Source organism: Pyricularia pennisetigena, chromosome 2, assembly GCF_004337985.1.
Source record: "Pyricularia pennisetigena strain Br36 chromosome 2, whole genome shotgun sequence".
NCBI lineage: Eukaryota > Fungi > Ascomycota > Sordariomycetes > Magnaporthales > Pyriculariaceae > Pyricularia > Pyricularia pennisetigena.
Genome location: NC_043741.1, coordinates 7,388,774 through 7,401,525, shown reverse-complemented (window position 1 = coordinate 7,401,525; position 12,752 = coordinate 7,388,774). Strand labels below are relative to the sequence as shown.

Below are 12,752 nucleotides of genomic sequence, written 5' to 3'. Positions count from 1 at the left end.
AGCGCCGAGGCTAAGCTCCGCGTTTGGTGCATGACGGCCAACATGTCGATTACAATGTACATTTTGACCTTCGGGGTCACGTCGTAACAGGCGGTGCTATTTGAATCAGGAGAGTACCGCTTCAAAGACCAACTCAATCAACAGAAAACATGACGCGATTGCATGTCAAAAAATGTTGAACCCAGCAGGCACCTTTGTTGTCGTGATCACGGCGGTTTTGGGCCGTGTCATCTACTCCCGCTTCTATTCGAATACCTTGGCAGCGAGGAAGCGGGCGCTGGCGCACATCCCAGAGCTCCGCTTCGAAAAGGATGACACGCCGGACCGGTACAGAACAGAGACTCGTTTCCTGGTGAGAAAAGGCTACGAAAAGTACCTCCGGCATGGCATTCCGTTCCAGATGCACAACCCAGTGGGCGAGCTAGGCAACCAGGTCGTGCTCCCTGTGAAGTATCTGGAGGAGGTCAAACGCGCCCCGAGGTCGCTCTATAGCTTCGAGGCGTTTTCCGAGGAGCTCTTTCTGCTGAGCTACATCGACGCGCCTCGTCAGACCGATGCTCTGCTCTACGCGGCCAAGCTGGATATCAACAAAAACTTGGGTAAGTCAGGCGTCCTCGCGCCATCGTGGGAGCAGTCCCGCAGGGCTAATTCACCCCCTTGTGAACAACCTAGATCATGTGTTAAACGGGCTCTGGACCGAAGCCGACGTCGCTCTCAAGGAGACGGTTCCTGAGACGGGTCAGATCACTCTCCCCGGGGGCGCACTGGCCTGCAACATCATTGCGCGCACCATGTCTTATGTCATCGTGGGGCCGACGCTCTGCCGAGACCCCGAGTGGCAGAGGATCGCGATAGAAGCCACCTTTGCCATAGTCGAAGGCGCCATGGGCGTCCGGGCCAAGTACACGCCCAACTGGAGATGGCTCGCCCGATGGCAGGACCACTCGGCAGAAAAGCTCGGGGTGCTCCGGCTAAAGGCCATGGAGCTGATCAGGCCGCTGTACAAGGAAAGACTGGCAGCTCTCAAAGAGGACGGTGGCGAGTCGCAACGGTTCTACGACACCATCTTCTGGACCATGAACAAGAGAAAGGTGGACAAATCGCTCAAGGCAATCGTCGACCAGCAGTTGTTCTTGACGCTGGCATCCATCCACACCACCGCCGGAACTTTGCAGTCCATATTGTGCGATTGGCTCGCCCATCCCGAGTACCACGACGAGATCCTGGCCGAGGTGAACGAAGGCCTGGCCGGATTCAAGTCCGCAGGTGACAAGTGGACTCAGCAGGAGGTCGCCAAGATGAAAAAGCTGGACAGTTTTATGAAAGAGAGCACGCGTATGAACCCGGTCGGCTGCAGTAAGTTGCATTTCACTTGAAACCCCCCCCCCTCAGTGCCCCACGCCGACCGTCACATGCCGACAGGGCGAACCGAACTAAGCAGAACTTGGGTTGTCATCATCATCAGTGACGGTCCAGCGCTACGCGCAAAAGTCGCATACCTTCCACGACGGGTTCGTCCTGCCGGCGGGTACCGTGTTTCAATTCCCCGCCGACGCCGTCCATCACGACCCGGACCTCTTTCCAGACCCCGACAGGTTCGACGGTTACCGGTTCCTCCGCCTCCGCGAAAAGGATCCCAACGGACACCACTTCGGGTACGTCTCGGACATGAATCTCAACTGGGGCGCTGGCACGCACGCCTGCCCGGGACGCTTCCTGGCCACTTTTGTGCTCAAGTTTGCCTTTATCTTGTTGATCACTCGTTACGACGTGCGCTTTCCCCAAGGCGCCGGGAAGCCCGGCTACGTGTATTTTGACAATTCGGTGAGGGTTGATCCGACGGCACAGCTAGATATCAAGGCTCGTAGTTAGAACAAGTTCTCGGTGCTTTTTTTTTTTTTTTTTAGCCGAATAAGAAATAGGATTAGACCAGACCGAGATTGCCAGGCAGCCATTGAGTGGAGTTCGTCGCTAGACCTTGTATTTGAAGTACCGGGCACTTTGTTTCGGAGCTCCACTGAACGCTGCTGGCAAATTGTTCTGGATCACCCTTGGTGTGCGGATCGAGAGAATACACATCGAAACGGGGTCATCTGGTATTAGTGGTCTGCATATAATGTGTCCTTTTGGGACGCTATTTTCCATAAAGATGAGCGACAAGATATATTTTTAATGCCCACAGAGCTCTGACTAGCCCCATTGCGGCCAAGAGAAAGAAAAAAAAAAAAAAAAACAGCCGCCGTCCTATTACTACATACGCCAAATCATCAAAGATTCCACCCAACTACCTCTCCCGCCGCCAGCAGCGCTTGTCTGCTCACGGCTAGCAATGAAGATCGCCATCGCTATTGCCAACGCATTGATCTATAGCCCGGACAGGGAATGGTCAATTGGACTTGTTGTGAAAAGTGAGCGTGGCTCGGTACCGGACTGGGGACTCACTGAGATTAACCCTGACCAGAGTTCTCCCGGCTGGCTCAGGACAGGTGATGTCTACATCTGGTCCAAGATCCCCAATGAAGTCCTTGTCTTTTCTTCTCATGTTGCCGAAGGTGCACCCGCCAACACTGCAAGATAATTTGTCATCAGCGACCAAAAAAAAATAAAAAATAAAAAATAAAAAATAAACAAATAAACAAATAAAAACTGTTTTGCATAGAAACTCACCCTCCCGCCCCGCACTCAATCTGTTTGTTGAGGAAAAAGAAGCAATCCTTGAGGTCGAGCCTGGAGACCCTCGTACTCTCACCCTCGCCAGTGTGGCAAGTGGCCGTGAGAACGGATCCGTCCATCGTCTCTCTAGTGCATGTCTGCGCGAAGCCGCTGGCAGCATTGGCGCCGGTGGCGGCCAAACAGACAATTGCGAGCGTGGAGAACTGCATTTTGAAAATAGGGGCTTGCAGCGGGGGAGGTGATATTTTTAGACACAAGGAACTTGTAGATCAAATGACTGGACCCGGCCAGGATTATTCTGTGGAGAAAAAAAAAAATGTGCAAGCGAAAATAATGAGAAAAGATGTGATGAACAATCGTTTAGGATACAAACTGTCGAGGGGATGGTGATGATATACATAGTCGACGGGCCTGTCGTCTTTGGGCTTTCCGTACTTGTGTAGATACGCCTTGTACTAATATTTAGCACTTTATCCTAAATTTGGCCTCTAAGCCGCGCTTCTGCCAATGCAAAACAGCCAAGCCAAAGGTGTTTTGCGCGAACGGAATTGACATGTTGACATTACGGCGGATGGGGAATCAGACGCGCCAGACTCTTTCACATTCAAAAATTGTACACTAGGTTTGAATGCTGTCAGGATAGCTGCTTGCAATGTAGAGAGCAATGTGCATTTTTAGCGGTTGTTGAATCTTGAAACCGCTCATCAAACTTTATCGGAGGAAGAGTAATGCCCAAGGATGGAGGAGGGGTATATTATTGATTTAGGATATGCCACAAATGGAACTGCAACGTTGGTCGAGTAATCGGATTTCGGGCTTTTTTTCTTCTTCTTGCCTATCGACACTGCAGAGTGCTCGTTCAAGTCGTGGCGCAGATGCTCTTCAATGCTATGGTCTTTGGCAGGTATGAAGAGTTGAGTGCTAAAGCTTGGTTACGCTGTCATGATATTCATTCCGGTATTGGTATTGGCAACTACACCACTAAACAAGAAAGAAGAAACAGATGAGTATATATAATGAAATCACAAAAAGATTGGGGGCCAGCTAGAATTCCTGCCAGCACTCCAAGGTTTACCGGGAGAATGGAACAGTCCAGACCCAGATGCTCCGTGATGACAGCAAACCAGACACACGAAAAATAAGCTCTTTTAGAATCATGTCCCATGTGCAGTCCCCAAATACGGCCGGCGCATGTCCACATGACTAGCTAGGGAGACTGGCTAGGCAAGATCTACACAAACTGTCAAAACCCTCTCGTGTTTCGGGCTGCTGGTCAAGTCCAGGTCTCGACTAGGTCAAAAATATCGCAAGCTTTCCCTTTCCACCACCACTTTCTCTGTCCCGTGTCCAGCTGCGAAAATGCAGAGAAAAGTTTGCCCACGGCTCGCGCTCCCAGAAAATTCACAGAGATTCATAATTGGTATATATCGCCGACGACACCGCTGCGGGCTACGATTCGGCCGACACACATTTGGAATAATTCAAATGCTGGGTTCTCAAGCGCCGGAAGGGTTTTTGTAGCATGGTTGGGCTGATTCGGGAAGCTTTGTCGAGGCCGTCGAATGTGCGATTCTATGTGCAGCCCTATCACCTGAGCCCATAGAAATCAAACCTGCTGATGAAGAAAGTGTGAGCGCCTTGATGCCTTTGTCTCCACGCATACAAAGTCATACCAAGCCCAAAGGATCATAAGAGGTCGAATTGGTGCGTGCATACAATCCCATTTGACACTGCTCACCACCCCGTCCACACGTATGTTGGAACAGTGGTAGTAGTCGCCCAAGCGGGCATGGCTGTCTCAGTCTGGACAGGCACAATCGATCAGAGCCCAAGTCAAGACAGCAACGGCATTGTCCGGATCATATGGACTCGTGAGGGGCGGGCCAGACGGCATCACCTGTCCATGGCGAACGAGTCTGCAACAACGGCGGAGCTTTCAGCAGATAAGACAGAGCCCCACGCGGCTCACTGTGATGTTTTCTGAATTCGACAGAAAAAGAGCATTATTTAATTATTTGGTCGATGATACGGCCGACTATTAATCCGATAAGCTTACCGAGTACTGCCCAAGGACGCCTGCCTTTTTGCCACTTCCGCCAGGCCTCGTTGGCAATCCAGTGTTCATGTAGCATATTCGCAATCCCAATTCGTCAAAGGCCCTCCATTCGTCAAAGACCCCCCATTCGTCAAAGACCCCCCATTCGTCAAAGACCCCCCATTCGTCAAAGACCCCCCATTCAGCTGTGATTCCTTTATCCGGACCGACTCCCAGTACACAATCGCGGCATTCAAGGCTCTGTGCATGGTTGCTTTCTTTTTCGGGTAGTCGGATAGCCGGACCAGTGCCTTTTTAACTTTGACCTTTTCGGGAAGTGCACGTTTCTCTTCATCTAGAGTCTTGTCGGTACGGGGTCCGCTTCTGGTCACCTTGGCCGTGAACCAGTGGAGTGTGCCTTCGTCGAGCTTGAGGCGATGAATTGAATGGAGTTCAAGCCCCGCTTCTTCCATGGCTTCGCGCCTGATACAGGATACCATGTCCCCATCCTCGGTCGAGTCAAACCCACCCTTTGGCAATACCCAACCTGAAGTCTTGGAAGCGACCATCCAAACTTGGCCGTCAGGTTCGAACGCGACGACGGCACAGCGGACCCGCGTGTCGTCGGATCCACGAACTTAACAACCCGTTGTCAGTTTTACAGCGCACATCGGATGTGGATTATGGACAGCTAACCTGAGCCTGGCTTGGTTGGGGTTGCCCTTATTGTTAAAGTCAGAGCAAAGCACAGAATGAGATATAGAGAAAGTGGGTACATGGCTTGTGATGGATTATTAGGAAAAAAAAAAAAAAAAGGACTAAGGGCCAAAAAGAGATAGAGACTCGGGAGCCTGAGAAAAAAAAAAGGAAGTGGGGCCCTACATCCTTCCTCGAGGAATCCAACAGTCTTATATTGTCCAGTGATAAGACTCTGCCCATAGCTTTCTTGCCTTGACATGGCTCGAGATTGAAAAAGGCAATGGAGACAGCTTCGCCAGCATTAAACTAGCTTTGGCGTATATTAATAGACTTTCCTCCACATATCAAGTTTGAACGGCCATTCTTGACTCGGTATTTGGAGATCAATGGATCATCATCCGAAGCCTGACTGAGAGGGCAGATTGCAATGCAGCTTTGCAATCTCCTGCTGCATATTTGCGCTATTCCATATGGGAATTTACACTTTGTTACCCTGTTCATGTCCATGTAAGTAATTTCTCACGCCTTTCCGCTTGGCATGTGCCGGTAAAAGTATCATATACTGGCAAACCACGGCTTTCATCCCATCTTGTCGATATTGTTTACAAACACAACTCTGCTCCTTTGTCCCCGTCGAGCGGTAAGAGGGTTAAAGCAAATAACCAATGCACAAACACCCGGCTCACCCATTCACAATGCCCACACCGTGAAGGTGAGCAACCATCTCCTCACACCGAGCCGTCTACGACGACGGGATGAGCCCAGCCCGTTTAAGGTTGATGGGAAAACATATCTGTGATCGGCACATCACTACCTAGGTGTGGCTGTTCGCCCAAGTGGCGGGTCCACTATAGGTTGGTTCTGTGGGCCAAATAAATGCGCTGCTAAAAGTCAGTACTCGATTTGCAAACATTTGAAACGGTCTACGTTTTACAGCGATAAAATTGCGACTGGAATCTAGGATACCCTAGGAAACGGGCACGACCATCCGCCAATCTCTTGAAGAAAAGGCATTTTAGACAGAAATATCTTTGAGAACTAATACCGTCAACCGTCGAAAACCTTGCAGCTTCTATTTTAACCGGTTTTTTTTTTTGGTTTCTTTCTTTCGTTCTTTTTTCTTTTGCGCTTTTCTTTGACATGCAATAAAAGCGATTACGCCAATGCCAGGGATCCTTGCCCCTATCAGCATCGTGGACACACGACGGGGATGCCCATAGGAACCACTCCGCTTCAGACCTAAAAGTTGCCATGGTTCTCCAAGACGCGGAACACCACGGCTACGAGACTAACCGCCGGCGTGGTTCCGTCCTTGATGGCCGCGATGATCGCGAACCTTGGGTCAAAGCGCGTTGCAGACGCCGCCGCCGGGCGGACTTTCACGAAAAGTCTTGGCGCACCGAGTCCCAGAGTTTGCTGTGCTGGTGGCCGGTCAGGATCTCGAGCAAGCGCTAAGCCGTTGTGGTTTTGGTGACTCGCTCGAGGTAGACGATAAACTTGGGACCTCCCATACATCTGTCGACAGTGAAAGCTTGAAGATTTACGAGAATGCCAACACGTTCAGCTCGCCCAGTCCGCTTTTGATGATTTGTTGGAAGTGCTTAGTCAATGCGGAAGAACCCAGGGCTTTACATTGCCCAGATCCTTCTCACCAGGTTGCTTGTCGACGTTTCCGCCCAGTTTTGGTTGTCCTCGTGGATCACCAGGAAATATCTGCAGGCTGGGCACCTGTGCCATCCGCCGTCTGCTCTCACAATCAGAGCTCTGATTCTTCGCGAGAAATGGGCAACAGGTTGGTAGAACATCAACCAGGAACTTGTGAGTTGACGCAAATCTGTTTCCGTGTCTGAAATCATTGATGAGCCAGGAAAAAAGGGTATCAGTGAAAGAGTGTCGAGGATACTCTGTGGCAACGAACTTTGACTGAACTTGACATGTGATTGTGACTCCTTTTGATACATGTCGGGCGAACTCTGGGCTACGAAAAGGTATGAAATTTCTTCACCCCCTGCAGCTTGCGTGCCATCGTATGCACACAACCTGTGATGTTGCTCATTATCGACAGTCATATCATGGTGGCGTTTAGGTTTTTGAGCATTTCGGAGGTATAAGAAGAGGCCGAATCCCCATTTTCCCAGATATCTGGGGTTTTCAGCACAGTCTCTCGAACGTCAACAAGCATTAATCTCGCAGGAGCACTTGCCTTTCTGACCAGTATTTGGAAAAAGATCAAGTAAACCGCTATTACTTCACGTCCCTGTGATTTCTTGTGCTTTGCTGGCCCTCGACCCTAATTACCATTACCCAAAGAAAAAAAAAACGAAATGAGAGTCGCCACCGCCTTTACCACCCTCGTGGGCCTCTGCGCGCACCTGGCCAGCGCGGCTCCCTCCCAGCCTCTCAACATGAAGCACACCACTATTCCCCCTTGTCATCAAGAGTCCGAAAGATGCCGTCTTGTCGGACCGGACCGTCGTTTTTTGATTGCTCTTTTGAGGTAAAGAAAAAGATCCGGCTCACCCCTGTTGTTCCTAGTTCTTCAAAAGGAGGGTTCAAGAATCGTCGTACTAACAATCATCTCTTGGACTAACTTCAGTCCAAGCCTGGCAGAGATTGAACGCGAAAATATCGAGTCGAGCTGCGGCGTCCCCCTCGAGTCGTGGAAGGTCGAAACCTTTCACGTCCCGCCCATGGGTGAAGATATCGGATGCGTTCCCGCCATCGCCACCTTTACGCTGCCAAAGGGTCACCGTAGCGAGCCGAAGATTTGCGTCGGCAATGGTCTCACTAGGCCGTTTACGCAAGTTTACTGCGTAGACTGAGGGGTTCAACAGACCTGGAGCTTGGGTTGGCAAGCCGGAATCGACAATAATTCGTGAGATTGTTGTTGTTCTTGTTGTTGTTGGTTGTCTTGTTTGGCTCTGAACAGAACCGTCACACCTGGTGCTGATGACTGTCTCCCAGGGACGGGGATTGATAATTTGATACTCAGTTATATAAAGTCTCCAATACTATCCTTTCAAATGCACACTTCTCTTGCAACGCCTCTTGTTATATTAAATTATTTAGGCCGCTATTCAGACCAAGCCAAGAGGTAATAAAATACATTCAATTCCAGTGCCTCCTTATCCCAAATGCTGTTACCGTAGATTAGGCGACCAGAGAATAGCTAGGTGCAACGGTTGTATAGCTTGTTTACCAAGCAAGGCCGAGACCAGTCGACCAAAGGGCTCCAAAACTTCCAAGACTATTCTCCATTTCATCATTGTTTCGAAAACAAATGTTGGTCAGCAAATGTCAATCAACCCAGGCCTTAAAAATTCCCTCCAACTCCAAGGTCGGCCTCAAACTCCTCAAGAGCGACATCCAGCACATCTAGGCCGATGCCTAATAAGCCGCCAGAGCGCGTGAGAGCCGGTTTCTGTGGGTTAGCCTCCTGCAGCTTCGCCAGCTTTTTGTTAGCCTCTTTACGACTGTTTTTCTTGGCAGCTTTCTCGCTAGCGGCATTGTTTTCAGCCGGGGGCTTGGAAGGGCGTGTGCGGACGCTGGTCGCCTTTTTCTTCCCGCTTTTCGGGTCTGCGTTTGCTCCGTTTTTTTTACCGGCAGCTTTGGCTTTTTCGCTGGCGGTTTTGTCGCTAGCTGCATTTTTTTCAGCCGGCGGCTTGGAAGGGCTTGTGCTGACGCTGGTCGCTTTCTTTTTCCCGGTTTTCGGGTCTGCGTTTGCTCCGTTTTTGTTATCGGCAGCTTTGGCTTTTTCGCTGGCGGTTTTGTCGCTAGCTGTATTTTTTTCAGCCGGCGGTTTGGAAGGGCTTGTGCTGACGCTGGTCGCTTTCTTTTTCCCGGTTTTCGGGTCGGCTTTTGCCGCGTTGTTTTGGTCGGCAGGTTTGGCCTTTTCACTGGCGGCCTTTCCGCTAATGGCATTGCTTAGAGCCGAGAGCTTGGAAGGGCTTGTGCGGGCGCCGGTCGCCGCTTTCCCGGGTTTGGTTTTGGACGAGAAAAGACCTCGGCGCTGGGGCGGTTGGATATGCACGCTGCCGACGCTGCCACCCGAGGGAGCTCTCTGCACAACAGTGGCACCATTATCCGAAACGGCGGGAGCGTCGGTCTGCTGCTCTCCGGTGGTTTCCAGGGCGAAGGTGTGCGAGCTCCAGGCCGCGATGGTGTAAAGCTGGAGGATCTTGGAGAAGCGCATTTTTGCACGTTTGGGTTATTGCGGTTGAGTTAAATTATTGTGGTTGATTTAAATTATCGTGGTTGATTTAAAATAAGACTGAATGATATGCCTGACGTAATAATGGTATGGAGAAGAAAAGGCTCAATGTCAAAGCAAACTGATTATAGATATGATAAAGTCCAGCTTAATGAAAGTGAAGGGAAACGGAATCCAGTCCAAGGTAAAGTTGTAAAAACGATTGGTGTTTTGCTGATGGGATGAGAAAAGAAAGGAGTTAAAAGAAGTTGGACGGTGAGAACGTAATCCTTTTATACACATTTGGTCTTGATATTCATGGTTTTCATTCCGTGCTCGTATATCTGGCTTGGGGCGCTTCGGTGAGCTGTAGGTGAAGAGATTAATCTCAATGGTGAAAGATCGACAACTCTGAAACCATGGCATAAATCGCCGAAGCTCTTTTTTTAGGTATTGAGTTTTAATTTATGCATCATTTTCTGTGTCTTTTAGCAAGAAGGTACCGGCCACAAGTCTCTCAAATAATCACAACAGGTGTCGGAGCTGCCCGCTTTCTACTGCTGCAACTGAAATACTTTACTGGAAGTTATCTGCCAAGTATATGTTCTTACAATTTGGCCCATTGCTACGGATGCAAAAGCTTGAAATTGAAGATTCCTTTTGTTGAAATTGAAGAAAGCGGCAGACCAAGGGACTCGGGTAATCAAGCTAAAGCGAGACCAAACCATGTAAATTACTTAGTTACGACGGGGCAAGACTGATAAAGGGGGATATGCAAGGGGCTATAACGCGAAACCGATTTTTCATCACGACATTGAAAAGCCGGCGCCGTGCGACTATGACCTTTGCACTAGAAAACCAGTGTTACACTCTTCCCCGAGGAAATGTATGGACAAGGCGCTAGCACTGCTGTCTGCAAACGGGCGACTCAGATTGAGGTCCCATACTCCTTGTTTTGTGTCAAGTTGGATCGCCGCACTCGTCTGACAAGCTTTTCCAAAGACGTGCGATATTCTGTCATTAGGTGACTGTGCTAAGGGGTGCTTTCCTGACTCTTTTTGTTGCGGTTCTTTTGAAAGCATTTAGGTCAGTTCGAAAAGCAACTAGACAGGTAACTGCTCACAGTAGGTATACGGACGCTTCTGTCCTCATTTTGTCATCCCACCACCAAATCTTTATGTTACTTGGGCGCATTCGTAGGCTGTGTGTTATGGAACGTTTAGAACCGTCACTTCAAATCCCCTTGCCTCATAGGCCAGCGTGAAAAAAAAAGCTACTTGAAATGGGCAAAGGGTATATAGTTTGTTAATATACGTAAACCTTTCTATCGATTTTAGCAATTAAATACTATAGTCGACTTATAGCTCGAACCATAACCGCACCCAGGTATCATTTAAGTGGTGGGCCAAACAGCTTGCGGGGCGCTCGGCGGGGATCCATCCAGGGCTCTCACCGGTGCTTTCAGGGGCCCCACACTGTACAGCCCCCAAAATATGCGCAATTCGTCAGCCATTGCTACCAACAACTGCCAACAAAAAAGCCATTGGCCCCCACCAAAATCAACCCTACGGCTGCGATTAGTGTAGAAATGCTCGATATTGTCATCCAACTCGGGCCAGATAGCGCCAAGGATCAGGATCTATGCGCATCACTGCGCGCGCATGCCCTTGCGGCAGAGCGGTCGAGAAACTGCCACAATAGCAGCGTCATCGCTCGCGCCGAGGAAGCCGTCGCCTCCAACGCGGAGCTGCTGGCCCAAGACGAACACGGCAACACCTGGCTCTCCACAGGCGATGATCGGTGGTCGGCCGGGCGTTTCGAGGCTGTCACCGTTGCCGACCTGCGCGAGCGCGCCGAGCAGGCCCGCGCAGCGACCTCTCCTTCCCCAGGTGCACCGACGCCCCGTCTGCGGATGTGGGTGCTCGGCGGGGAGTCCATCGCCACCGACATCGGCAGCCTGCAGGCCACCGCCGGAGACGGCGCGCTCTTCCAGGTCGCGTCGCAGTTCAACTGCCTGGAGTCCCCGGCCGCGGAGCAGCTGGTGCCGGTGCGCCGCTACGTCCACGACTGCACGCAGGGCCCGCGGGCCGCCGTCGGCGCTTTCCCCGCCGCGCTGCTGCGGCACTACCGCGCGCCTGGCCCGGACGGGCAGCCGTTCGTCCAGACGGCCGACGGCAGGCAGTTGGATCTGCTGGACGAGGCGGTGGACCCGTCGCTCGGGGGCCGGCGCAACGGATACCTGAATGGGTACAGGGCACGCGACACTGCCGCCATCGTCGACGCGCTGCGTAGCAACCAAGACAAGATCAAGGTCGGCGTGCAGACCGAGGCCGAGGTCGTGCTCGGTGCGGAGTGGTACGGCGCCGTGGAGGGCCGGCCGCGCATCGCGCAGGTCTTTACGTCGACGGTCGCGGGCGGGTTTTACGGCGGCGAGCGGGCCTTTGGGGCCAGCTTCCCGACCGTCTGCGCGATCCTGCTCCGGGCCGCCTACCGCGGTACCCTGCTTGCTGCGGCGGCGGGGAGACGGCAAAAGGTGGTGCTGACGCTGATCGGGGGTGGGGTCTTTTTGAATGATCTGCGAGCCATCTGGACGGCCATCGCCGAGGCTGCGGAGCACGTCGAGCCTCTGCTGAGTAGTGATCTGGATGTGTTTGTGAACGTGCGGGAGCTGGGTGCCTTTTCACGCGCGCTACCTGCCGATGAGCCGCTGAAGACTGTGCAGCGGTGGGGAGGCGCTGTGATTCGGTTTGACCTGCATGGCCAAGTTGTTGTTCAGCGCTGACGATTTGGCGCAAGTGGTGAAGGTGTTGCGTGCAGACGTTCTTGCTATTCATCTTGGACTCCTGCTGATCCGTGTTCCCACACTCTTTGCCCAAAATTGAGGATATTCGTACACGTCATTGACTCATTGGATGTAAAATATGGCGGGTTTCATTCGGGTGGTCGGGCGCACCCGGTTGGGTTTTACTTAAAAACTTGACCACTGCCTCCCACGCATTCCTGTCAGACTTTGGGTTGGTCATTGGCCCCGAGTAGGGATTCGGGGTTTCTCTGGGGCCCTTTGTCCCCACCCAACCAAACTTCTGCTTTCCCTAATGGAAGTTCGTTTGCCGCCTGCACAGTACAGTTGTGCAACTCCAACACGATTCGTGCATG

The 12,752-nt window shown here is 51.5% G+C and overlaps 7 protein-coding genes across 7 annotated transcripts; 3 read left to right on the top strand and 4 right to left on the bottom strand.

Moving 5' to 3' along the window:
- Positions 1-172: 172 nt before the first annotated feature.
- Positions 173-1,872, top strand: PpBr36_02038 (uncharacterized protein; the record flags this gene model as incomplete). Its single annotated transcript, XM_029889221.1, has 3 exons — positions 173-599; positions 673-1,356; positions 1,466-1,872. 3 exons carry the CDS (start codon positions 173-175, stop codon positions 1,870-1,872), a joined length of 1,518 nt encoding a protein of 505 aa, XP_029752000.1.
- Positions 1,873-2,386: 514 nt separating this feature from the next.
- Positions 2,387-2,882, bottom strand: PpBr36_02037 (uncharacterized protein; the record flags this gene model as incomplete). Its single annotated transcript, XM_029889220.1, has 2 exons — positions 2,387-2,567; positions 2,668-2,882. The coding sequence occupies 2 exons, from the start codon at positions 2,880-2,882 to the stop codon at positions 2,387-2,389; spliced, it is 396 nt and encodes a 131-aa protein (XP_029751997.1).
- A 1,912-nt stretch (positions 2,883-4,794) lies between these two features.
- Positions 4,795-5,277, bottom strand: PpBr36_02036 (uncharacterized protein; the record flags this gene model as incomplete). The annotated part of the gene is made up of 1 exon (XM_029889219.1): positions 4,795-5,277. One exon carries the CDS (start codon positions 5,275-5,277, stop codon positions 4,795-4,797), a length of 483 nt encoding a protein of 160 aa, XP_029751998.1.
- A 1,369-nt stretch (positions 5,278-6,646) lies between these two features.
- PpBr36_02035 (uncharacterized protein) lies at positions 6,647-7,144 on the bottom strand (the record flags this gene model as incomplete). Its single annotated transcript, XM_029889218.1, has 2 exons — positions 6,647-6,858; positions 7,060-7,144. The coding sequence occupies 2 exons, from the start codon at positions 7,142-7,144 to the stop codon at positions 6,647-6,649; spliced, it is 297 nt and encodes a 98-aa protein (XP_029751995.1).
- A 587-nt stretch (positions 7,145-7,731) lies between these two features.
- Positions 7,732-8,229, top strand: PpBr36_02034 (uncharacterized protein; the record flags this gene model as incomplete). Its single annotated transcript, XM_029889217.1, has 2 exons — positions 7,732-7,904; positions 8,004-8,229. 2 exons carry the CDS (start codon positions 7,732-7,734, stop codon positions 8,227-8,229), a joined length of 399 nt encoding a protein of 132 aa, XP_029751996.1.
- Positions 8,230-8,720: 491 nt separating this feature from the next.
- On the bottom strand, positions 8,721-9,599 carry PpBr36_02033 (uncharacterized protein; the record flags this gene model as incomplete). Its single annotated transcript, XM_029889216.1, has 1 exon — positions 8,721-9,599. One exon carries the CDS (start codon positions 9,597-9,599, stop codon positions 8,721-8,723), a length of 879 nt encoding a protein of 292 aa, XP_029751993.1.
- A 1,585-nt stretch (positions 9,600-11,184) lies between these two features.
- On the top strand, positions 11,185-12,378 carry PpBr36_02032 (uncharacterized protein; the record flags this gene model as incomplete). Its single annotated transcript, XM_029889215.1, has 1 exon — positions 11,185-12,378. The coding sequence occupies one exon, from the start codon at positions 11,185-11,187 to the stop codon at positions 12,376-12,378; it is 1,194 nt and encodes a 397-aa protein (XP_029751994.1).
- Between the last annotated feature and the right edge of the window lie 374 nt (positions 12,379-12,752).